General features: G+C 48.0%; 1 protein-coding gene across 1 annotated transcript in view; it reads left to right on the top strand.

The window, feature by feature from the left end:
• Window positions 1-15,294: 15,294 nt before the first annotated feature.
• The window catches only part of MSH6 (mutS homolog 6), a 97,706-nt gene continuing 85,584 nt past the window's right edge, over window positions 15,295-27,416 (top strand). The window contains exon 1 of the mRNA XM_063918697.1: window positions 15,295-15,603. Coding sequence (XP_063774767.1) covers window positions 15,407-15,603 — 197 coding nt within the window. The 5' untranslated portion in view covers window positions 15,295-15,406. The remainder of the gene's footprint in view (window positions 15,604-27,416) is intronic.

Below are 27,416 nucleotides of genomic sequence, written 5' to 3'. Positions count from 1 at the left end.
GGGCCCATGCTTCCCATTTTGCTGGACATACAGGCATTCAGAAAACCCTTGAATTTATTTCTAGGTCCTACTGGTGGCCAACTCTAAAGAAGGACGTTATGGAATTTATTGCCTCCTGCCCAAAGTGTGCCCAACACAAAGTCTCCCGCCAGTCGCCTGCGGGGCAACTGGTTCCATTATCTGTTCCCCGTCGACCTTGGACCCATTTGTCGATGGACTTTGTTTCCGATCTACCTATCTGCAACAAGTTTAATACGAAGTAGTTGACCGGTTCACCAAGATGGCACATTTCATCCCTCTCACCGGTCTTCCGTCAGCTTCCAAGTTGGCTCAAGTGTTTATACAAGAGATCTTCCGACTTCACGGTCTTCCTGAAGAGATCATCTCGGATCGTGGAGTACAATTTGTAGCCAAATTTTGGCGAAGTTTGTGTCAAGCCCTCCAAGTCAAGTTAAAGTTTTCCACGGCTTACCATCCTCAGACCAATGGTCAAACCGAGAGGGTGAATCAGGACTTGGAGGCCTTCCTCCGTATATATGTGTCTTCCTCTCAAGATGACTGGGTTCAACTCCTTCCTTGGGCCGAGTTCAGCCACAACAATCAATACCATTCCTCATCTTCTTCTACACCATTCTTCATTAATTATGGATTCCACCCTAAAGTCCCAGAATTCCAACCGCTTCCCGCAACTTCTGTTCCAGCAGTGGATGTCACCTTGCGTCAGTTTTCAAATAACTGGAGGAACGTCCGCGCAGCCCTGCTTAAAGCCTCATTCAGGTATAAGAAGTTTGCCGATAGGAAGCGTAGAGCGGTTCCTGCTCTCAAGGTGGGTGATCGTGTGTGGCTGTCCACAAAGAATTTGAGGTTGAGAGTTCCCAGCATGAAATTTGCACCTCGCTACATCGGACCCTTCAAGATTGAACAAGTCATCAATCCTGTTGCCTACAGGTTACAGTTACCATCCTTCTTGAAAATACCCAGGACATTTCATGTTTCTTTGTTGAAACCGCTGATCCTGAATCGGTTTCATTCCGCACTTCCTCCAGCCCCCAAAGTTCAGACTCAACGGGGAGTCGAGTACGAGGTGGCCAAGATTTTGGACTCACGTTTCCGTTACGGTCAGTTACAATACCTCATTGACTGGAAGAGCTATGGTCCTGAAGAACGCTCTTGGACCAATGCCTCAGACGTCCATGCTCCTGCCTTGGTCCGAAATTTCCACGCAAAGTTTCCTTTAAAGCCTAAGAAGTGTCCTGGGGCCACTCCTAAAGGGGGGGGTGCTGTCACAATCCGGGTATCTGGACGCCATTACTTACCCTTCAGAGGCCTCCTAAGGCTGGCTCAGCGTTCCAGGACCGGATCCCGCTGTTCCTGAGTTTCCACATGCAGAATGTCAGAGTGGTGATTTCATCAGCCGCGGCCTCCGCTGTGCCCGCGTGGTTAAATGTGCGCTTGTCAGTCTGGCGTCTCCTGTCTCCTGTGGCCGGCGTCGCCATTACTGTTTCAATTCTCACATGGATTACAAACCAAACTTCCCTCCAAGTGTCTGCATGGGCGCAGCCATCTTGGATTTTGTCATCTGAGCATTTCCACCAATCTGCTGTCTGTATTGTTGATTTGCATAATTGCCTAGCCAACCCCTTCCTTGCTGCAGGTATAAGTAAGCTGTGCCTGAGCAAGGAAGGCGTCAGTGCTTTGGTTGTCTAACCTAGTTCCAGTTTGTCTCTCTCCTGTGGTTGTCTTCCAGGTTCCAGCTCCTGTCTCCAGACTTCTGCTATAGAGACCCGCACCAGCATTCCATCTGCGGTGTAGCCTGACTCTCCGATCCATTCTGGACTCACCTGTTTCCAGCTACAACAATCACCTGCTTCCAGCCCAGCTTCCAGCAGTGTACAGCTTCTCTTAAAGGGCCGGTGTCCTTTCTGCAGTTTACCACTCTCCACCGGTATTATTATTTCACCGCTCTCAAACAATCACCTGCTTCCAGCCCAGCTTCCAGCAGTGTATAGCTTCTCTTAAAGGGCCGGTGTCCTTTTCTGCAGTTTACCACTCTCCACCGGTATTATTATTTCACCGCTCTCAAACTCCAAACTTCATTATTATTTCATTGCTCTCAAGTTCGTTTATTATTTAACTGGTTCCAGCCAGTATCCACTCCGTACCAACAACAGTCTGGTTCCAGCCAGTATCCACAGCAGCCGTTTTACCTTCAGCAGCCCAGCCTTTCCTGGAACATCAGCTGGTATGATCCTGGGTTCTCTCCATTGCTACAGTCAGGCCTGGTAAGGACTTTCCAACTAGAAGATTATAAGAACTGTCTCACACTACCAGTGCCTGTGGCCCTTGCCACCCTGTAGTACCCAGGAATTGTATTTATCCTCTGTTGACTTTTATGTTTCCTTTTACTGCTGCTGTGTTACGGAGTTTGTCATAATAAACATCATTGACTTTTATCCTGGTTGTCGTGGTCACGCCTTCGGGCAGTTATTCTACATGTTACTTACATGTCTAGGGGTCTGATACAACCTCCCAGGTTCCGTTACATCTCAGCCCCTACAACTGAGGCTGCCTCCCGTCAGCTCAGGCCCTCAGTTGTGACAGGAATGCTCTCTCATCTGTGCAGCGAACTTTGGGCCTAATTCAAGGTTGATTGCAAAACAATATTTTCCTCTAATGGGCAAAACCATGGCCCTCATTCCGAGTTGTTCGCTCGCTAGCAGCAATGCAAACGCTAGGCCGCCGCCCTCTGGGAGTGTATCTTAGCTTAGCAGAATAGTGAACGAAAGGTTAGCAGAATTGCTACTAAATATTTTCTTGCAGTTTCTGAGTAGCTCCAGACCTACTCCTAGATTGCGATCAGCTCGGTCCGTTTAGTTTCTGGTTTGACGTCACAAACACGCCCTGCGTTCGGCCAGCCACTCCCCCGTTTCTCCAGACACTCCCGCGTTTTTCCCTGACACGCCTGCGTTTTTTAGCACACTCCCGGAAAACGCTCAGTTACCACCCAGAAACGCCCCTTTCCTGTCAATCGCTCACCGGTCAGCAGTGCGACTGAAAAGCGCCGCACGAACAACAGCAAAACTGCTAAGTTTTTAGTTAAATAACTAAGAGCATGGGCGCTGCGTACCATGCGCATGCGCATTTAGCAACAAATCGCAGCATAGCGAAAATCGGCAATGAGCGAACAACTCGGAATGACCACCCATGTGCAGTGCAGGTGAGGCAGATCTAACATGTGCAGAGAGAGTTAGATTTGGGTGGGTTATATTGTTTCTGTGCAGGGTAAATACTGGCTGCTTTATTTTTACGCCACAATTTAGATTTTAGTTTGAACACACCCCACCCAAATCTAACTCTCTCTGCACATGTTATATTTGCCCCACCTGCAGTGCACATGGTTTTGCCCAACTGCTAAAAAATTTCCTGCTGCGATCAACTTGGAATTACCCCCATGGTTTTGTCCATTAGCTGACAAATTTGCTGCTCCGATCAGGTCTGAATTAGGCCCATTGTTTAGGGGGTCATTCCGAGTTGATAGCTCGCTAGCTGTTTTTAGCAGCCATGCAAACGCTATGCCGCCTCTCACTGGGAGTGTATCTTAGCTTAGCAGAAGTGCGAACGAAAGGATCGCACAGCGGCAGCAAAATAATTTTGTGCAGCTTCAGACCTACTCCTAGCTTGCAATCACTTCAGACTGTTCAGCTCCTGTTTTGACGTCAGAAACACGCCCTGCGTTCGGCCAGCCACGCCTGCGTTTTTCCTGGCACGCCTGCGTTTTTTCGAACACTCCCTGAAAACGGTCAGTTGACACCCAGAAACACCCACTTCATGTCAATCATTCTGCGGCCAGCAGTGCCACTGAAAAGCTTCGCTAGACCTTGTCTGAAACTACATCGCCCGTTGTGAAAGTACGTAGCGCGTGCGCATTGCGCCGCATACTCATGCACAGAAGTGCCGGTTTTTTGCCTCATCGCTGCCCACGAACATTTTCAGCTAGCGATCAACTCGGAATGACCCCCTTAGAAAACCCAAGAACGGAAATGTAATTCTGTGCTGCATTACTTATGAAGACGTTGCCTGGCTTAGCGATCACTTATGGCAAATCAGAATCATCCAATCAGATAGTTTTGTAGATTGATCAGTACATTAAATAACTATTGTTTGTGGCTGGATGGTGTCAGTCCCTTTTACATATGCATAAGTGATCTCACCAACAGTTTACATTAGTCTGTGTTTTTTTTTACCGTTTTAACCCCTTGTAGGGAACACTTATGGCACCTTATAGAGCAGGCCTTCCCAACCACAGTCCCCAAGGCACACCAACAATGCAGGTTTTAGTGATATCCAGGCTGCAGCACAGATGGTTAAATCAAAATAACTGAGCTACTAATTAAGTCACCTGTGCTGAAGCCTGGATATCACTAAAACCTGCACTGTTGGTGTGCCTTGAGGACCGTGGTTGGGAATGCCTGTTATAGAGAGAGAGTTTATGTGTGCTTTATATGTTTTACATACACAACTGTCCCAATTTTGCCTTGGCTGCAATAGTGGCGAGCTTCATCACATAGCGGGCGCTTCTGGGCGAATCGTAGTGCAGTTTGGTCAGATCAGGGGTATGGATTCTTTTGATTTTGCCCATGTGAATGCTGAGCATTATAGTATTATTGATATACACTATTGAGTCATTAAACCATACCTCCCAACATGACCCTCTCCAGGAGGGACACAATGCTCTGCTTCTGGACTTTTCCTTAATTTATGATTGTCTGCACCTATTTTGAACAGGTAAATGGATAAGAAAGGTGTTTCAGCACAGGTGAGGGCAATCATAAATTAAGAGAAAAGTCCAGGAGCAGAGTAGTCTGTCCCTCCTGGAGAGGGTCATGTTGGGAGGTATGATTAAACAGCACATCAGTAATAGAACCAATAACTTCTAATGATCTTCAAACCGTTGTAAAATGTATACCAGTGATGGTCAACCAAATTCATATCAGGGGCCACATTACTCTTGAACTCAGTAATAAATAAAAAAACAAAAAATGAGACCAAAGAGAAAGACATCTATCTGTAATAATATATTAGCAGTGCTGAAAGTAGGGTGGTATGGGGTGGTACGGAGTACCATTAAGAAATATGGTGGTGGTACTCAGTACCACCAGCCCACCACTGGGGCATAATTTATAAGGGGCATTTTTGTGAGTGGGACATAAAATGGTGTCAGTGGTATAACTGTGTGTGGCATAATATGTAATAGTCATTACGGTGTGTGGTATAATATGTAAGGTATTACTGTGTGTGGCATAATGTGTAATGGGCATTACGGTGTGTGGCATAATGTGTAATGGGTGTTACGGGGTCTGACATAATGTGTAATGGGCATTACGGTGTGTGGTATAATGTGTAATGGGCATTACGGTGTGTGGCATAATATGTAATGGGTGTTACGGTGTCTGGCATAATGTGTCTTGGGCATTACGGTGTGTGGTATAATGTGTAATGGGCATTACGGTGTGTGGCATAATGTGTAATGGGTGTTACGGTGTCTGGAATAATGTGTAATGGGTGTTACGGTGTCTGGCATAATGTGTAATGGGCATTACGGTGTGTGGCATTATGTGCAAGGGGCATTACAGTGTGTGGCATAATGTGGCCATGCCCCAATTGTCATGTAGCCACTCCCCTAGTTTCGTGTGACCACGCTCCCTCATGACACGTGACCACACCCATTTTTACTATCAGTACCATTAAGAAAAAAATTCTACTTGCACCACTGTATATTAGTAGGCATTTTACACAAGGAGTGGATTCGTCTTTGGATGCGGCTGCTGTGTGAAAACATGCAAAAGCAGCAGGAGGCATCTTTTGTAATAAGACACCTTCTGTCGGCTTCTCTGATCCGCTGCAAAAACACAGCATCAAATAATCTGTATGAACACTGGACCCTCAGGTTATTATTTAGGGTGGCAGAGGCCAGGTAATCTGTGTCGGAAGACCCAGACCCTGGACTCGACATGCCTACAAAAACGAGATTTATGGTAAGAACTTAACTTTGTTCAATCTCTTTCTGCAAGGTACACTGGGCTCCACAAGGATAGACATTGGGGTGTAGAGTAGGATCTTGATCCGAGGCACCAACAGGCTCAAAGCTTTGACTGTTCCCAGAATGCACAGCGCCGCCTCCTCTATAACCCCGCCTCCCTGCACAGGAGCTCAGTTTTTAGTTAACCAGCCCAATGCAGTAGCAGGAAAAGAGACGACAACGGTTAGTAGCCACATACACCACACTCTCACGACAGGAGAAGTGTCAGCGGCTAGTGCCATACCAACCCAAAGAAGCTAAGTGCGTCAGGGTGGGCGCCTTGTGGAGCCTAGTGTACCTCGCAGAAAGAGATTTAACAAAGGTAAGTTCTTACCATAAATCTTGTTTTCTGCTGCGGGGTACACTGGGCTCCACAAGGATAGACATTGGGGATGTCCTAAAGCAGTTCCTTATGGGAGGGGACGCACTGTAGCGGGCACAACCCGGCGTCCAAAGGAAGCATCCTGGGAAGCGGCAGTATCGAAGGCATAGAACCTTATGAACGTGTTCACTGAGGACCACGTAGCTGCCTTGCACAATTGTTCAAGGGTCGCACCACGGCGGGCCGCCCAAGAAGGTCCAACAGACCGAGTAGAATGGGCCGTAATGTGAGCAGGAGCCGACAGACCAGCCTTCACATAAGCATGTGCAATCACCATTCTAATCCATCTGGCCAAAGTCTGCTTGTGAGCAGGCCAGCCCCGTTTGTGAAATCCAAACAGTACAAAGAGAGAATCAGATTTCCTAATGGAAGCAGTTCTCTTCACATAGATACGGAGAGCCCGTACCACATCCAAAGACCGCTCTTTGGGAGACAGATCAGGAGAAACAAGTGCCGGAACCACAATCTCCTGGTTAAGGTGAAACGAGGAAACCACCTTAGGTAAATATCCGGGACGAGTCCTAAGAACCGCCCGGTCGCGGTGAAATATCAGATATGGGGAACTACAGGACAAGGCACCCAAATCCGACACTCTTCTAGCTGAAGCAATAGCAAGCAGAAACACCATCTTAAGGGAAAGCCACTTAAGATCAGCTGAACCAAGAGGTTCAAACGGAGACTATTGTAACGCCTCCAAAACCACCGACAAGTCCCAAGGAGCCACAGGCGGGACATAGGGAGGTTGGATATGCAACACACCCTGAGTAAAGGTATGCACATCAGGTAAGGTCGCAATTTTTCTCTGAAACCACACAGACAAGGCAGATATTTGAACCTTGAGGGAGGCCAGACGCAGGCCTAAGTCCAGGCCCTGCTGAAGAAAAGCCAACAACTTGGCTATACTAAACTTGGAAGCGTCATAATCGTTAGATGCGCACCAAACAAAGTAAGAATGCCAGACCCTATAGTAAATCCGAGCCGAAGCCGGTTTCCGGGCCCGCAACATAGTTTGAATGACCGCCTCAGAAAACCCTCTAGCCCTTAAGACGGAAGCTTCAAGAGCCACGCCGTCAAAGACAGCCGGGCCAGGTCCTGGTAGACACAGGGGCCCTGAACGAGGGGGTCTGAGCGTTGTGGAAGTAGAATTGGACGCTCTGACGATAGGCCTTGCAGGTCTGAGAACCAGTGCCGTCTGGGCCACGCTGGAGCTATGAGAAGCAGAATTCCTTTTTCTTGCTTGAACTTCCGAATTACCCTGGGCAGGAGTGACACCGGAGGGAACACGTACGGCAGCCGAAACCTCCACGGCACCGTCAGCGCATCCACGAATGCTGCTTGAGGATCCCTTGTCCTTGCTCTGAAGACCGGAACCTTGTGATTGTGTCGAGATACCATCAGATCTACGTCTGGAAGACCCCACTTTTCCACTAGGAGTTGAAACACTTCTGGATGGAGGCCCCACTCGCCAGCATGTACGTCCTGACGACTGAGAAAGTCCGCTTCCCAATTCAGGACTCCCGGAATGAAGATTGACGATATGGCCGGTAGATGGCGTTCCGCACAATGTAGAACCCATGAGACTTCCTTCATTGCCAGATGGCTTCGAGTGCCGCCTTGATGATTTATGTAAGCCACTGTGGTGGCGTTGTCCGACTGCACTTGAACAGGACGGTTCTGAATTAAATGCTGGGCTGGGTTCAATGCATTGAAGATCGCCCGCAATTCCAGAATGTTGATTGAGAGGAGGGACTCCTCCTTGGTCCACCGACCCTGAAGGGAGTGTTGCTCCAGCACCACGCCCCAACCTCTTAGACTGGCATCTGTGATCAACAGGACCCAGTTGGATATCCAGAAGGGACGGCCCCTGCACAATCGTTGGTCCTGGAGCCACCAGAGCAGCGACAGACGGACCTCCGGAGTCAATGAGATCATGTGAGACCTGATCCGGTGAGGCAGGCCGTCCCACTTGGCTAGAATCAGCCTCTGGAGGGGGCGAGAATGGAATTGAGCATACTCCACCATGTTGAATACTGATACCATGAGGCCCAGCACCTGCATCGCCGAATGTATCGACACTTGCGGACGAGAAAGGAAGCAACGAATCCTGTCCTGAAGCTTCAGGACTTTCTCCTGACACAAGAACAACCTCTGGTTGTGAGTGTCCAATAGCGCTCCCAGATGCACCATGCTCTGAGCAAGGATCAGGGAGGATTTCTTCCAGTTGATGAGCCACCCGTGGGCTTGTAGAAACCGGACCGTCATATCTAGATGACGTAGGAAAAGTTCTGGGGAATTTGCCAAGATTAACAAGTCGTCCAGATACGGCAGTATCCTGACCCCTTGACGGCGGAGTACCACCGTCATTACCGCCATAACTTTGGTGAAGACTCGCAGAGCCGTTGTTAAACCAAAAGGTAACGCCCGAAACTGGTAATGGAGGTTGCCAATAGCAAACCTCAGGTATTGCTGATGTGACGCTGCTATAGGAATATGCAGGTAAGCATCCTGTATGTCCAGGGAGACCATGTAGTCCCCAGGTTCCAAGGTCAGAACTATAGAGCGAAGGGTTTCCATACGGAACTTGGAAACCTTCACAAACCAGTTCAATGCCTTGAGGTTGAGAATGGGCCGGGAGGACCCATTCGGTTTCGGGACTAGAAACAGCGGAGAATAGTATCCCCGGCCCCTCTGCGCAAGAGGCACCTGTACTATGACTCCTGTATCCAGGAGGGTCTGTACCACCGAATGCAGAGTGTTTGCCTTTGTCTGGTCCAATGGGACGTCTGTCTGGCAAAATCGATGAGGGGGTCGGTTTTTGAAGGCTATGGCATAACCTCGAGTGACGACTTCCCGTACCCAGGCATCTGAAGTGGTCTTCAACCATTCCTGGGTATACCCTAGAAGCCGGCCCCCGACCATGGGATCCCCCAGGGGGAGGCCTGCCCCGTCATGCGGCAGGCTTATCGGCCTTGGAAGCTGGCTGACGGGCTGCCCAGGCTCTTTTTGGCTTTGGCTTACCAGGTTTGGAAGTGCGGGCCTGCTTGTTGTACGCCTGACCTATTGCTTTACCTGAAGGACGAAAGGGGCAAAAGGAAGTACCTTTAGCCTTCGACACAGAAGGGGCAGTACTTGGCAGACAGGCAGTTTTGGCAGTAGCCAAGTCGGCCACAATCTTATTTAAATCCTCCACAAACAGAATATCTCCCTTAAAAGGGAGTACCTCCAGGGTTTTTCTAGAGTCCAGATCCACAGACCAGGATCTCAGCCACAATATAAGGCGAGCCAGGACAGACATAGTAGAGGCCTTGGCTGCTAGGATACCGGCATCAGAAGCCGCCTCTTTAATATAGCGAGAAGCTGTGACAATATATGACAAGCATTGTCTAGCATGGTCAGAAGAGATTTCAGCTTCTAACTCCAAGGCCCATGCTTCAATAGCCTCTGCAGCCCATGTTGCTTCAATAGTGGGCTTTCGTGCAGCACCCGTGAGGGTGTAAATCGCTTTAAGACAACCCTCCACACGTTTATCCGTAGGCTCTTTTAGAGACGTGATGGTAGTGACGGGTAGAGCTGAGGAAACCACCATCCTAGCCACATGGAGGCGTTTCCCAATTCTTAGACAGCTCTGGTGCGAGGGGATAGTGAGCCAGCATCTTCTTTTGAGGCACAAACTTCGTACCCGGGTTTTCCCAGGGTTCCTGACGTATATCCACTAGGTGATCAGAGTGAGGTAAAACTTGTTTAACCACCTTCTGACTCTTGAACCTATCTGGTTTCTTTGGAGGAACGGATGGCTCGGGATCATCCGTAATCTGTAGAATTAACTTAATAGCCTCCAAAAGATCAGGAACATCCACATGTGAACTACCCTCCCCATCAGCAGTATCCGAGTCAGAACCTGTGGGGTCAGTGTAAGTGCCGTCTTCATCAGACGAGGTGTCAATGACAGCAGTGGATTTTGAGGAGACAAGCGCTCGCTTAGAGGACCCCTTGGGCTTAGGCGAGCGATGGTCAGACTTTTTAGTAGTCAGGGACTGGTTCAACTTCAATAGAGCAGATAAATCGGCCACCCACGGCTGGTTAGCTGCAGGGACCACATACGTACCGGCATTGGGGGTCCAATAGGGGGTGTTAGTTTATTAACTAGCGTATGTAGAAGCGTGGAAAAAGTGGCCCACGGTGGATCATTATGTACCTCCGTTGCCACAGTCCCACTGGGGGGCAAGAAGCCCCCAGAACCAGAGCGCACAGCTGCTATATTCTCCTCATAGGGATCTGTGGCTTCAGTAACACCGGCAGTGTGTTCAGCCCCAGAACCGTTACCCTCAGAAGCAGACATGATATAACTTGCAGTATCAGGTAACACAATACAATTGGCAGCAGCACAATACCTCTTACCCAAACCCCTGCACAGTGTAGTCAGCACTAGCAGAGATAAAGGAGAGATATGGTGACTAAATCACAGAGAAAAATACGTATTAAAGTATATCTTTGTGAAAATCCTATATCAATATAAAACCTGACGCACCAAGCCCCCTCAGGTTTTAGAATATAGGAATAGCAAGTTGAGTGAAAGACACGAAATGGACACCACTCAGCTATCTAATGCACACACAGATAGTCACAGTTTGTACAATGCAGAGGTTATTACTAACAATAATACTGCACTGGACTAGCTTATATATATATATAGCTATATAGTCAATATATATAACACTGCACAGTAAGAACTGGATGTATATCACAGGTTAATTGTACTAGAAAACCCTGACTAAATGCACTCATTCTTAACTAGCACTGTGTAAAAAGGCAGGTAGAATACTTAAGTGTCATGTAAAGTCAAAGCACTGACAACCAGGCGGCTTTACACAGGAGGATTTACCCAAGCAGTCCCAGGAACAGTGAAGCTGAGAGATAATGGCGCCCAGACACTGACAGGGAGTGAGGGAGAGACAGATATGCAGCTCCAGGGCGGGAACACTTGCTAGAAATGGCGCCCTGTGGCTGGGGGAGGGGCTTCAGGTCTAAGCCTTATCCCCCTGCTGGCAAAACCACCGGGTACGGTGGGCTACTGAAAATGATAAAGCTGCCAAGTGACAGTGAAACGCGTTAGGGGGCCACATCTCTGACCAGGGCGTTGCTAAGGATTCCTGCAGGACGGTGCACAGGCCATTTGTACATCAGGAGATTCCAGTCCCTCACCTGTGGAAATTAATAAAGGGAGAACCACCATCATCATTGCGTGGGATAGAGAGAACACTCCAGAACCTCGCTATGTGGAATACCCGGCTGACATACCACTAGGGACTTGGTAACTATACTCCTCAAACCTGGACGCCACATAATGTATGAATACGTATGCCCTGCAGGACTTTTCGCCTTCCAGTATTAATTGCATATGCCGGCATTTTGCACAAAGACTGCCCTAAAGCGATCAATTGCGAGTCAGAGATTGGCTTATTAAGGCTCAGTTATTAACATGTTCTTACTGGCATGATTTGTGCCAGATTGTTTTAAATGTTTATGTGTATCTGTGTATCAATTTTAAAACATTATAAAACTGTGAATTTTTTCATGTGAGCACAGTTGGTAGTTTTTGTTTGTCCATAGTTTAGAGAGAAAACCTGACCTGCACCCATGCCCTGGTGATCTAGTGGGATCGCCTGCAGTGCCACAGTGTCCATCGCCAGCACGCGCGGCCCGCCTCCCACTGACCGCGCCGTACCTCCCGAAACGCGGCCACGCGATCCCGGAGAGCCCCAGTCGTGTGTGCCTGACGTGAAGAAAACCGTAGCGTCCTGCTGTAGTTACCCGGCAACCAGGGCTCGTGAGTGTACAGCGCCGCTGGGGAGAGCTGGAGCTGCAGCAGTGAATGTCTTCTGACATTTACCACCGCTGCTGCCCTTGAAGTCTTCACTTTTTTCTTCAAAAAAAGCTCTTCTTAGGGCTGCCTGGAGCAGCCCCTCTGTTATGTGCCTGCTTACTGCAGCACCAACTACAAAACTGAGCTCCTGTGCAGGGAGGCGGAGTTATAGAGGAGGCGGCGCTGTGCATTCTGGGAACAGTCAAAGCTTTGAGCCTGTTGGTGCCTCGGATCAAGATCCTACTCTACACCCCAATGTCTATCCTTGTGGAGCCCAGTGTACCCCGCAGCAGAAACGAAGCTGACATGCTGACATTTTGGCCCTCATTCTGAGTTGTTCGCTCGCAAGCTGCTTTTAGCAGCATTGCACACGCTAAGCCGCCGCCTATTGGGAGTGAATCTTAGCTTAGCAAAATTGCGAACGAAAGATTCTCAAAATTGCGAATAGAAATTTCTAAGCAGTTTCTGAGTAGCTCCAGACTTACTCTGCCACTGCGATCAGTTCAGTCAGTTTCGTTCCTGGTTTGACGTCACAAACACACCCAGCGTTCGCCCAGACACTCCCCCGTTTCTCCAGCCACTCCCGCGTTTTTCACGGAAACGGCAGCGTTTTTTCACACACACCCATAAAACGGCCAGTTTCCGCCCAGAAACACCCACTTCCTGTCAATCACACAACGATCACCAGAACGAAGAAAAAACCTCGTAATGCTGTGAGTAAAATACCAAACTTCTTAGCAAATTTACTTGGCGCAGTCGCAGTGCGAATATTGCGCATGCGCAGTTTGCGGAAAATCGCTGCGATGCGATGAAAAAGAACGAGCTAACAACTCGGAATGAGGGCCTTTGTAAACTGCCCACCGTCACTGCCCTCATCCCACCTCCAAACGGTCACAGCACATCAATTATTCTTCGGCTTGGGGTGTGCTGCGAGCGTCGTCCATATGCTGATCTACAAATGCGCAGTGCTGAACCTGTACAGATCAGTAACCACAGTGCTGGGTTCATCAGGCCCATACTTACTGCTGTGCAGATGTAAGACTGCACCATGTCATACCTCCCAACAGTTTAACATATAGATTCGGGACTCTGATGAAAAAGAGGTGTGGCCTATTTGAAAGGGTGTGGTCTAATGGCAGTGCCTTCTTTGTAAGCCACGCCCCCATTTTTCAATCACTAAGGGGGCATGCCCAGCGTTCTGTGAGCTGCTGGCATGCCCCCTCTCCCCGTCTACACTGAATAGATATTCACCGCTGCTATGTTAAGCAGGGCAGCAAGTGACAGGAACCTCCAAACTGGGCCCCCCCCCACCGCGGAACACTGCGGACCGGCGGGTGGGACAGCAGGCAGTCCCAAAAAAACGTGACTGTCCTGCGAAAATCGGGACGGTTGGGAGGTATGCCATGTACTGTCAGCATTTTTGCAATTTAGTGCAAGAAAAATATTTAAATGTATTTCCTATAGGGTTTCTCATAAGGGGCCTATTAGCCAAAGTACATTTGTGGGGTATCCGCAAATTTACAGAATTTCCTGGACGTACAGTATCTAGGGGAGACCGCAGCAGATCTGCCTGATCCTCCATTTTCGATCACAAAAGCAGTCCTCATAGAAACCTATGGAAGCTCCTCTTTTGCCAAAGCTTCAGATTGTGATACTACAAATAGTGAAATCCGTATGATCCCTCCCCATCACTTGACTTTCGCGAATACGTGGTCAGCAGAATGGCTCCCGGCTATTGAAGGAACGATCACATCACTTCTCGCACACTGCAGAGACTGGCTCCTTTTGGACCCCATGTCCCTGAGTGTGTATTTTTAATACATCCTGGCGATCTATAATTGCCACGTATAATGTTGATAAATTATAACTGTAAGGTCAAGAACTCGATAATTGATACACATGCCATATAAGGTAGAAGCTCTGTGTATCACAGGAATTACAATGTCATCCATCCACTTTTATATTGTCCTAAAGGGCAGTTAGTAGGCTTACCATACTACCCCTTTAAACCAGGACACTCGTGGATTACACAGGTTCTGTGGCTGATTATAACCAGGTGAAATGCAGGCCTGAAGTCAGCCAGCCACAGACCCTGTGTACTTCATGAGTGTCCTGGTTTAACAGAATTGGAGTCTATTCATGAAGCAGTGAAAAGTGTGGAGAAGTAAAGGGCCCTACACACTGGCCGACATGACTGCACGATATGAACGATCTCGTTCATTAATGAACGAGATACCGTTCATAACGTGCAGTGTGGAGGCTCGTTCATCGCTGGTCCACCGTCGGCTGTGCATGCAGGCCAATATGGACGATCTCGCCCATATTTGCCTGCACTTCAATGCAGCCGGGTGACGGGGGGAGTGAGGAAACTTCACTCCACCCGTCACTGCCCCCCCCCCCCGCCGCGTTGCCCGTCGGCCGTATCCGCCGTCGGGCAGCTCGGCGGCAGATCGGCCAGTGTGTAGGGCCTCTGCGTCAGTGGAGAAGTTGCCCTTGGCAACCAACCATCAACTACGTATCATTTTATAGAATGCACTTTATAAATGTTACCTCAACACTGATTGGTTGCCATGGGCAACTTCTCCACTGGCTCCCTTCTCCACACTTTTAACTGCTTCATGAATAGACCCCATAGTATGGTAAGCCCAGCAATTAGTGACGCAGCGTAACTCATTACCCTACAGAACACTATAAACATGTGGAGGACATTGCAGTTACTATAACAGTGCACCAATGCACTACACCAGGCACCAAGGGGTCGATTCAGTTACAGGCGACCCTCCACCATGAGCCATTCTATTAGGTTCCTAGACTTCTGTCAGTGATAACCCTGCCGCCAATCTATAGGAGGCTGCTGCAGCAGCAAGGTACCCGCCTCACCATGGCAACAACAACAGCGCTGATCCCTACGTCCCCATAGCAACAACGCTCAAGCCGCACGTGCTCTCACAGCCCCTCCTCCTCCCGCTCGCTGATTGGCTGCGGCGCTGTCCCACACATCCGGTCCGGGTTTCCCGCCAGCTCCGAGAAATCCGTGACTCCCGCGTTGCGCTGGCAGAGCTGCTGCAGTCTGGCCGGAGCCATGTCCAAGCAGAGCACCCTCTTCAGCTTCTTCACCAAGTCCCCGCCGGCCCGGAGCAGCAAGCCGCAGAGCGGGGGCTCCCCCACCGAGGCCGATGTGCCGCAGCCCGGGACGCACAAGTCCGGCTCCTCTCCGAAGGAGACCGCGGCGGTCCAGAGGCCTGGAGGAGGGAAGACTCCCCGGGCCTCCACGCCCAGGTACGGCAGCGCAGTAGCTGATGGTGTATACACAGCACACCCTTTCCTGCCTGTGTAATGTCACCCTGGTGTGTATCACACTGACCGTGAGCTGTCACCTATAGAGGCAGCTCAGATAGATATATACTGTGTGTGTGTGTGTGTGTGTGTATATATATATATATTTCTCTATCGTCCTAGTGGATGCTGGGGTTCCTGAAAGGACCATGGGGAATAGCGGCTCCGCAGGAGACAGGGCACAAAAGTAAAGCTTTCCGATCAGGTGGTGTGCACTGGCTCCTCCCCCTATGACCCTCCTCCAAGCCAGTTAGATTTTTGTGCCCGGCCGAGAAGGGTGCAATTCTAGGTGGCTCTCCTAAAGAGCTGCTTAGAGAAAGTTTAGCTTAGGTTTTTTATTTTACAGTGAGTCCTGCTGGCAACAGGATCACTGCAACGAGGGACAGAGGGGAGAAGAAGTGAACTCACCTGCGTGCAGGATGGATTGGCTTCTTGGCTACTGGACATCAGCTCCAGAGGGACGATCACAGGTACAGCCTGGATGGTCACCGGAGCCGCGCCGCCGGCCCCCTTGCAGATGCTGAAGTAAGAAGAGGTCCAGAATCGGCGGCTGAAGACCCTTGCAGTCTTCTAAAGGTAGCGCACAGCACTGCAGCTGTGCGCCATTTTCCTCTCAGCACACTTCACACGCAGTCACTGAGGGTGCAGGGCGCTGGGGGGGGGCGCCCTGGGAGGCAAATGTAAACCTATATACTGGCTAAAAATACCTCACATATAGCCCCCAGAGGCTATATGGAGATATTTAACCCCTGCCAAACTTCACTAAAGAGCGGGAGACGAGGCCGCCGGAAAAGGGGCGGGGCCTATCTCCTCAGCACACAGCGCCATTTTCTCTCACAGAAAGGCTGGAGAGAAGGCTCCCAGGCTCTCCCCTGCACTGCACTACAGAAACAGGGTTTAAACAGAGAGGGGGGGCACTAATTGGCGATATAAATATCTATATAAAGATGCTATTAGGGAGAAACACTTATATAAGGTTGTCCCTATATAAAATTATAGCGTTTTTGGTGTGTGCTGGCAAACTCTCCCTCTGTCTCTCCAAAGGGCTAGTGGGTCCTGTCCTCTATCAGAGCATTCCCTGTGTGTGTGCTGTGTGTCGGTACGTGTGTGTCGACATGTAGGAGGACGATGTTGGTGAGGAGGCGGAGCAATTGCCTGTAATGGTGATGTCACTCTCTAGGGAGTCGACACCGGAATGGATGGCTTATTTAGGGAATTACGTGATAATGTCAACACGCTGCAAGGTCGGTTGACGACATGAGACGGCCGACAAACAATTAGTACCGGTCCAGACGTCTCAAAAACACCGTCAGGGGTTTTAAAACGCCCGTTTACTTTAGTCGGTCGACACAGACAGGGACACTGAATCCAGTGTCGACGGTGAATAAACAAACGTATTCCTTATTAGGGCCACACGTTAAAGGCAATGAAGGAGGTGTTACATATTTCTGATACTACAAGTACCACAAAAGAGGGTATTATGTGGGATGTGAAAAAACTACCATAGTTTTTCCTGAATCAGATAAATTAAATAAAGTGTGTGATGATGCGTGGGTTCCCCCCGATAGAAAATTATGGGCGGTATACCCTTTCCCGCCAGAAGTTAGGGCGCGTTGGAAAACACCCCTTAGGGTGGATAAGGCGCTCACACGCTTATCAAAACAAGTGGCGGTACCGTCTATAGATAGGGCCGTCCTCAAGGACCAGCTGACGGGAGGCTGGAAAATATCATAAAAAGTATATACACACATACTGGTGTTATACTGCGACCAGCGATCGCCTCAGCCTGGATGTGCAGAGCTGGGGTGGCTTGGTCGGATTCCCTGACTAAAAATATTGATACCCTTGACAGGGACAGTATTTTATTGACTATAGAGCATTTAAAGGATGCATTTCTATATATGCGAGATGCACAGAGGGATATTTGCACTCTGGCATCAAGAGTAAGTGCGATGTCCATATCTGCCAGAAGATGTTTATGGACACGACAGTGGTCAGGTGATGCAGATTCCAAACGGCACAAAGGTGTATTGCCGTATAAAGGAGTTATTTGGGGTCGGTCCATCGGACCTGGTGGCCACGGCAACTGCTGGAAAATCCACCGTTTTTACCCTAAGTCACATCTCTGCAGAAAAAGACACCGTCTTTTCAGCCTCAATCCTTTCGTCCCTATAAGATCATATCTGCCCAGGGATAGAGGAAAGGGAAGAAGACTGCAGCAGGCAGCCCATTCCCAGGAACAGAAGCGTTCCACCGCTTCTGACAAGTTCTCAGCATGGCGCTGAGACCGTACAGGACCCCTGGATCCTACAAGTAGTATCCCAGGGGTACAGATTGGAATGTCGAGACGTTTCCCCTTCGCAGGCTCCTGAAGTCTGCTTTACCAAGGTCTCCCTCCGACAAGGAGGCAGTATGGGAAAAAATTCACAAGCTGTATTCCCAGCAGGTGATAATTAAATTACCCCTCCTACTACAAGAAAGGGGTATTATTCCACACTATATTGTGGTACTGAAGCCAGAAGGCTAGGTGAGACTTATTCTAAAAAATTTTTTGAACACTTACAAAGGTTCAAATCAAGATGGAGTCACTCAGAGCAGTGATAACGAACCAGGAAGAAGGGGACTATATAGTGTCCCGGGACATCAGGGATGCTTACCTCTATGTCCCAAATTTGCCCTTCTCACTAAGGGTACCTCAGGTTCGTGGTGCAGAACTGTCACTATCAGTTTCAGACGCTGCCGTTTGGATTGTCCACGGCACCCCGGGTCTTTACCAAGGTAATGGCCGAAATGATGATTCTTCTTCGAAGAAAAGGCGTCTTAATTATCCCTTACTTGGACGATCTCCTGATAAGGGCATAGTCCAGGGAACAGTTGGAGGTCGGAGTAGCACTATCTCGGATACTGCTACAACAGCACGGGTGGATTCTAAATATTCCAAAATCGCAGCTGATCCCGACGACACGTCTGCTGTGCCTAGGGATGATTCTGGACACAGTCCAGAAAAAGGTGTTTCTCCCGGAAGAGAAAGCCAGGGAGTTATCCGAGTTAGTCAGGAACCTCCTAAAAACAGTGCATCATTGCACAAGGGTCCTGGTAAAAATGGTGGCTTCCTACGAAGCGATTCCATTCGACAGATTTCACGCAAGAACTTTTCAGTGGGATCTGCTGGACAAATGGTCCGGATCGCATCTTCAGATGCATCAGCGGATAACCCTATATCCAAGGACAAGGGTGTCTCTCCTGTGGTGGTTATAGAGTGCTCATCTTCTAGAGGGCCGCAGATTCGGCATTCAGGATTGGATGCTGGTGACCACGGAGCCCAGCCCGAGAGGCTGGGGAGCAGTCACACAAGGAAAAAATTTCCAGGGAGTGTGATCAAGTCTGGAGACTTTTCTCCACATAAATATACTGGAGCTAAGGGTAAATTTATAATGCTCTAAGCTTAGCAAGACCTCTGCTTCAAGGTCAGCCGGTATTGATCCAGTGGGAAAAACATCACGGCAGTCGCCCACGTAAACAGACAGGGCGACACAAGAAGCAGGAGGGCAATGGCAAAAACTGCAAGGACTTTTCGCTGGGCGGAAAATCATGTGATAGCACTGTCAGCAGTGTTTCATCCCGGGAATGGAAACTGGGAAGCAGACTTCCTCAGCAGGCACGACCTCCACCCGGGAGAGTGGAAACTTCATCGGGAAGTTTTTTCCACATGATTGTAAACCGTTGGGAAATACCAAAGGTGGACATGATGGCGTCCCGTCTGAACAAAAAACGGGACAGGTATTGCGCCAGGTCAAGAGACCCTCAGGCAATAGCTGTGGACGTTCTGGTAACACCGTGTGTGTACCAGTCGTGTATGTGTTCCCTCCTCTGCTTCTCATACCTAAGGTGCTGAGAATTATAAGACGTAGAGGAGTAAGAACTATACTCATGGCTCCGGATTGGCCAAGAAGGACTTGGTACCTGGAACTTCAAGAGATGCTTACAGAGGTCTTATGGCCTCTGCCGCTAAGAAGGGACTTGCTTCAGCAAGTACCATGTCTGTTCCAAGACTTACCGCAGCTGCGTTTGTCGGCATGGCGGTGGAAAGCCGGATCCTAAGGGAAAAAGGCATTCCGGAAGAGGTCATTCCTACCCTGGTCAAAGCCAGAAAGGAGGTGACCGCACAACATTATCACCACATGTGGCGAAAATATGGCGTGGTGTGAGGCCAGGAAGGCCCCACAAAGAAATTTCAACTCGGTCGTTTCCTGCATTTCCTGCAAACAGGAGTGTCTATGGGCCTCAAATTGGGGTCCATTAAGGTTCAAATTTCGGCCCTGTCGATTTTCTTCCAGAAAGAATTGGCTTCAGTTCCTGAAGTCCAGAAGTTTGTCAAGGGAGTATTGCATATACAACCCCCTTTTGTGCCTCCAGTGGCACTGAGGGATCTCAACGTAGTTCTGGGATTCCTCAAATCACATTGGTTTAAAACCAGTCAATTCTGTGGATTTGAAGCATCTCACATGAAAAGTGACCATGCTCTTGGCCCTGGCCTGGACCAGGCGAGTGTCAAATTGGTGGTTTTTTCTCAAAAAAGCCCATATCTGTTTGTCCATTCGGACAGGGCAGAGCTGCGGACTCGTCCCCAGTTCTCTCCCTAAGGTGGTGTCAGTGTTTCACCTGAACCAGCTTATTGGGGTGCCTTGCACCTACTAGGGACTTGGAGGACTCCAAGTTGCTGGATGTTGTCAGGGCCCTGAAAATGTGTTCCAGGACGGCTGGAGTCAGGAAAACTGACTTGCTGTTATCCTGTATGCACCCAACAAACTGGGTGCTCTTGCTTCTAAGCAGACTATTGCTAGTTGGATGTGTAATACAATTCAGCTTGCACATTCTGTGGCAGGCCTGCCACAGCCAAAATATGTAAATGCCCATTCCACAAGGAAGGTGGGCTCATCTTGGGCGGCTGCCCGAGGGGTCTCGGCTTTACAACTTTGCCGAGCAGCTACTTGGTCAGGGGCAAACACGTTTGCTAAATTCTACAAATTTGATACCCTGGCTAAGGAGGACCTGGAGTTCTCTCATTCGGTGCTGCAGAGTCATCCGCACTCTCCCGCCCGTTTGGGAGCTTTGGTATAATCCCCATGGTCCTTTCAGGAACCCCAGCATCCACTAGGACGATAGAGAAAATAAGAATTTACTTACCGATAATTCTATTTCTCGGAGTCCGTAGTGGATGCTGGGCGCCCATCCCAAGTGCGGATTATCTGCAATACTTGTACATAGTTACAAAAATCGGGTTATTATTGTTGTGAGCCATCTTTTCAGAGGCTCCGCTGTTATCATACTGTTAACTGGGTTTAGATCACAAGTTGTACGGTGTGATTGGTGTGGCTGGTATGAGTCTTACCCGGGATTCAAAATTCCTCCCTTATTGTGTACGCTCGTCCGGGCACAGTACCTAACTGGCTTGGAGGAGGGTCATAGGGGGAGGAGCCAGTGCACACCACCTGATCGGAAAGCTTTACTTTTGTGCCCTGTCTCCTGCGGAGCCGCTATTCCCCATGGTCCTTTCAGGAACCCCAGCATCCACTACGGACTCCGAGAAATAGAATTATCGGTAAGTAAATTCTTATTATATATATATATATATATATATATATATGTGTGTGTGTGTGTTGGGTATCCCTTATTCAAAATCACACATTTTTTGTTCCCCTACTAAGATAATGATAGATATATATGTAGCAGCAACTTCCAACCAGCGGCACTCAGAGCCTGGAGAGGCTTTAAACCATCAAGTGTTTTAATGTGTCACAAAAACCTGCATTCCAACGTTTTGGGGCACAGCCACCCCTTTTGTCAAGGTGAGCACTTTCGGTTTTGCTCACCTTGACCTCAGTAGGGGACCCAAAAATGTGTGATTTTGGATAAGGGATACTCTACCTGTGCGTGTGTATCTATATATCTGTTGATGCCACATGCAGTTCCTATTGGATAACCTCCTATATAGAGTGTTGTGTGACCAGGTGATGCCTATTATATTACTCTAGTGTGTACCACATCTACCACTGACCTTGTGTCACCTGTTGTCCCTGTAGGGTCAGCTCCTCTAGTGTCACCCTGGTGCATGCGTGTCACATCTGGCACTGACCGTACTAATAGCGCCTCTGTGTAGTGTCACCTGTGTGTGTGTGTATTGCTGCCTCTGCACTCTGATGCCAGGTATACATTTCAGGATTACCCAGGGAAAGTTTCTTAAGTCTTCACTTGAAACTAATGCCATAACTAGTAAGGGTTTGTAGTTATATTTACAATTGTGTATGTGATACATATGCACATATGTGTTAAACTCTGTGTGTATATAGAGAGAGAAAATCCTGTGGAGGCACTCACGGTTGCAAGTGCTCCCTTTTCCTCGGTGCTGCCCTCTCCTTATACCCCTTTCACACCGCACAAATAATACGGTATTGGCATGTTGACGCAGGTTGCTGTGCAGTGTGAAAGGGGTCACTCCCAAATTCCTGGGTCGCATGACCTGGGTGACCTGGAAATGAAGGGTTTTCCCGGGTGAGGTGCAGTGCAAACGAGTTGGTGGGTCGATACGATCCAGGACCCATTCACAGAATAGGCAGAGGCGGCATGGAGTTGATCTCATCTCCTGATGCCTTCTCCGTCCCCCATGGCAAACCGACCTGGCTTATTGCCAGCTTGGGAAGCCAGCGTGAAGGACACACAGGAGTATACTCAAGTTTTGTGCAGTTTTCCTCTCTCCTTGTCTCTCCCATCTACATCACAGCAGAAAGAGCCCCCCACTCCCACTGTATCTGTCCACTCGGGACATGCACTCCTCAGTTACTTTATTCTTATTGTAAAGAAATGTTTACTGAGCTACCCAGGTTCCAGTGTCTGGGTGACTAGTTACAGTATAGCGAGGTACAGTCCTTGATAAAGAGAACCTATGGCAATTGTAGGGATCATCTGCATATGTGAATAAATGAAACTTTGGGTTCCCATATGAATGATAATGCTAAGCGGGGATCTGGGAAGTGTAGCCACGCCCCCTCTGTGTTTTGAAACTACCATGCTCCAAAAGGGGGACATTTGTCCCCCATAACACTACAAAGGGGTACATTTGTTTCCCACAGAAGCTGACTTAGGCCCTACAGGTATTCAGACCCTCTCCCCCCTCGGTACCCATGGCTATTGTAGGGGTGTGTACAGCTTTGCCTTTCTGTAGACTAGATTAGTTCAACCTGAGGGTTTTGATCTGAAGTTAAGTCTCCCGGTTATTCTGTTGCGGAGACTTTTTTTTTTTTTTTTTTTTATGCTTCCTACAGTGGTGGCACAAGTGATACGTGGGCTCTAGTGCAACAGCATGGTAATGGTTGGGGTACCAGCTTTAAATAAAAAAAAATAGAGCGCCACAGCTATCAACCATGGCTGTTAAGGGGGATACTCACGGAGCAATATTCTAAGCAATCTGACTGGGTTGCTTAGAATTTGAGCATTATCGCCTCGTGTGTACCCCCTACATCGATAGCGATGCGCAGCTCCGCGCATTGCTATCGCTGGTGCTAGATTGGCCTGTCTAGCGGGTCGCTCACTTCACCCGCTGGGTGAAATGAGCGCTCCCCCCGCAAGCTCAGCACAGATCGCTCTGTGCTGAGCGGCGGGAGAGATGTGTGCTGAGCGGTTCGCTCAGTACACCTCTCCCGCATCGGCACGTCTATATGGGCCTTTACTGCCCAGCATGAGATCTAGAAGACACAGGATATTGTGTGTGCTGCTTGATAGAATGATTTTATACTTTGCACTATGGTGGCTTATTTAAAAGGTTTTGAGATTGCAGAATCTGAGTGATTTTGGCGATTATATCGCTAAATTAACAGTAGCAATCAGTTATAAGGCAAAACCAGAATTATTGGCCCTTTAAATTTAACGGCAAACTCACCCAAATCATGTATGTTCCCTAATCTCAGAATCTATTCTTAAACTGGGTGCAGGATGCTTTGAAGAGCTTTTTCATATGTCAGTAGCTGTAACCTATAACCCTGTTCTGTATTGCCGGAGTTCTGGCTGTTCTTCTCAGTAGTTCCTGTGTGAATGAAAGTTTCTGTCTGATGGGTCAGTTCACTTAGGGGTGAATTATGGCTGATCTGCTGCTGTAACTTGCCTAAAAATATGCGGCTTGGGGTCGGCCATAAGCGCAGCTTTGGGGCGCACTAAATTATGGGCTTCATCTCATTGAATTGACCCAATGTAATTTCATAAATAGACAATAATGACTAGTTGGAAGCCTTGATTAAAGCTGGATACACATTATAAAACTATCTGTCCCAATCTTTCTGTCTGGAACGAAGATTTGGAAATATATGGGAGCAAATGACCAGGGTGTGAAAAAAAAAAAATCAGGATTTTTTAAAATAAAATAAAAAATCGATTTATTTTATTTAAATTGGTGATGAGCGGATTCGATTTTACTCTGTTCTCAAAACGGCATCTTATTGGCTCACGGATGTCACGTGTTTTGGATAGCCAATAAGATGCCGTTTTGAAAACCGAGTAAAACCGAATCCGCTCATCACTAATTTAAATCGGATTTATTTTATTTAAATCGGATTTTTATTTAAAAAAATGATCAAATATGCCCAGAAAAGAAAAGCTAAAGTTCTTTTTAAAATGCTGTAACTTTAATATATTTAATTTAAATATGACAAGTGTCACCATGAATAGCAAACTACACACATCACACAAACTGCAAATGGAAAGAAACAGCAATGATGTAATAAGTTACAGTAGTTGGTAATTGCTTTGCCTGATTTGTAAATCTGAATAAGCCTACACATTAGGTTTTTTGAACACCTTTAAAAGAAACACAAATTTTGCAGCTCTGTCAGTATGCAAGCGGTTTTTCGGTTCTGACTGCACCAAACCAAATGTTGAAATATTCTTTCTACTGAAGCTGACAATGCTGCAGCTGTTGCTCTACTGCTACCATTATATTTTCATTACCAGCTATAGTTACTGAAACAATGTGCATTTGCCACCAATCTGTTGCTACCACCTTTGACACATAATGTCATACAAGGTCATTAAACGAGGTTGCTTTTGCTTGGAACTTGACTAGTACCGGTAGAAGAGTATTTGAATGTGGATATTATTTTTTTTTAATGTATGTCAAAAATGTAAATTATCAAAGGAAATTTTAACACATTAAACACTTTTTTCTTTCTTTTTTTAATCACATGATCTAAAAACAAAAAACAAACGTGATTTAAATCGGCACACCCTGCAAATGACAATCAACTATTTGCTCCCAAACACTGGAAAACAGACAAAAATGGTAATTCAAACAAATTTTTTAATTCCATTTAATTTAACCAGTTTATCCAAACAACTATTTTTGTCCGTTTTCTGGAATTTGTAAGCAAATGGTTTATCATCATTTGCTTCCAGACATTACCAGATTTTCATTCCAACTAGCCAGTTTGGACAGACAGGGTGATACTCACTTGTGCTTTTTTTTTTTTAAATCTTGCACATCACGCCCTGTGAGGTCTGGTTTAAACGCTAAACCCAACCAAAGTAATGAGTGCGTCGTGAAAAGTCCCATTTGGGCGTCCCAATGGGTCACTTTATGCTAATTTCAGTTTGAAATGCAGGCGCCGACAGCTTATCGCCCCCGAATGGAGCGACATTTGACTAGCTCCGTTGTGCGCCCTCTAGTGGCTGCCATCAGATCAAACAATTGAATTCCGCTTATAATCTTAGTGTGTCCAGCTTTAGTTTGGTCATACAATGTCATTTTGATAAATTGTACAAAATCTGTGTTAGAGACACGCAATCAAATCCAATCAGTCATCTGATTTACATTCAGCTCATACGGACGGCCGTCTGTAATGCAGGATGTGCTGGGATTGTACGGTGCATTTCCTTAGGTCTGCAGGCCATCTGTGCATGTGGGATTTCATGCAGTCCAATTCCTTTGTGAACGCTACTCGGAGTTGTACTTTGTGGCACACCGCGAGTCGTTAGGATATGTGGATGGCTGCAGGGATGTAGATGGCTTTAGAATTACATTTAAGGTTACTAATACCCCTTTTACACTTGCAAAAATATCCCGGGATATTGCACATGAACGCGCATCATCCCGGGATTTTGCTCAGTGTGAAAGGGTACAGGGACAATTTCCCGGGCCGAGCATCCCGGGATTTCTACCCAGGTCTCGACCAGGGTTGAAGCTGGGACCGTTCCGGGAAGCTGTGTAGTGTGAAAGGGCCCGTCCTGGGATTCACTACCTGGGACTGATAAAAGGCCTCGTATTGGAGCTTTCTTGGGCTCAGAAAAGATGTCATCTTTCAGAGCCCAGGGGAGCGTCCTGGAAGCGTGGGAGCAGGCATCATGGCGACCTGGACAGACCAGGAGGTGAGAGAGCTGCTCAGCATTAGGGGAGAGGAGGAAATGAGGCAGATCACGGGCACAGTGAAAGCTGCATCATGCTGTCACTGGCTGTATGAAACATCTGCAAAGCAGAAAGAATCACGAGCTCCGGCATACACACTGGTACTCCGTCGGCCATGACTGCAGCAATGCTGTGAGCAGGCCCCACCCCTCCCTTTGTTGAGTATTGTGACCTCATCTATGTGAGCCAGAAAAAGGCCATTTCTAATGACATGCATTTGCAGGGATATCCCGGGATCAGTGTAAATGGGGCTGTCCCGGGTCGATCCCAGGTCTTAGTGCAGTGTGAAAGGGGTCAGTCCCGGGAGTGACCCGGCTGTGCGAGTGTAAAAGGGGTATTAATGATAGTCATATCTGTTATTTGCTGCAAACAATGGCTCCTTCACAGGGGAAGTAGGGACTGTTCACAGTAAAATAGATTGAATCTTAATGAACACACAAACCGTAAGATTGTTTTAGATTAAACAAGTATAAAGGGGGGTACACACGGAGCGATAATCTAAGCAATCTGACTAGATTGCTTAGATTTTCAGCAAGATCGCTCCGTGTGTAGCCCTAACAGCGATAGCGATGCGCAGCCCCGCACATCGCTATCGCTGCTGCTAGATTGGCCTGCATGCAGGCCAATCTAGCGGGTCGCTCACTTCACCCGCTGGGTGAAGTGAGCGGCCCCCCCGTCTCCCCCCGCACGCTCAGCACAGATCGCGCTGTGCTGAGCGCCGGGAGAGATGTGTGCTGAGCGGTTCGCTCAGCACACATCTCTCCAGCATCGGCCCGTGGGTACTGGGCTTTAGAGACCAGATAATCTAGCCAGAGCATGAAACTTATGCTGCTTTCACATCGCAAAACCTGCTTTTGAAACTGTTCTTTAAACGGTTCTTTAAACGGGTCTGAGCAGTTAAACCCCTTCACATCGCATATTGTAACCAGTATATTACCATTTCATTACCGTTTTGGTACCTTTCACACTGAACCCGTTTCACCCATAGAAAACAGTGGTTGTCATTATAAATGGACTTCTCTGGCCCACACATTATTAATAATTATGAATTAATTATTTATTAATAATTTGGATAGTCGTACGATGGAACCCAGCAGCTTGAAGCATTTTAACCATGTTTTTATATATGAGTGCATCCTTGACTGTCCCAGTTATTTGTCTGCAGATTTCCTCATCCCCTCTGATTCTTAGCAGCTCCCTCGCCTCTTCATCACTCCAAGTTGCCCATTGTATAATATATTTGCAGTAAGAAAACGCTTCTAAACCCACTTATGTGTCTGATGTGTTTTTCCTCCAGCTTCCTGCTTCT

The sequence above is a fragment of the Pseudophryne corroboree genome, chromosome 4, assembly GCF_028390025.1.
Source record: "Pseudophryne corroboree isolate aPseCor3 chromosome 4, aPseCor3.hap2, whole genome shotgun sequence".
Classification (NCBI taxonomy): domain Eukaryota; kingdom Metazoa; phylum Chordata; class Amphibia; order Anura; family Myobatrachidae; genus Pseudophryne; species Pseudophryne corroboree.
This window is presented reverse-complemented; position numbering and strand designations above follow the sequence as displayed.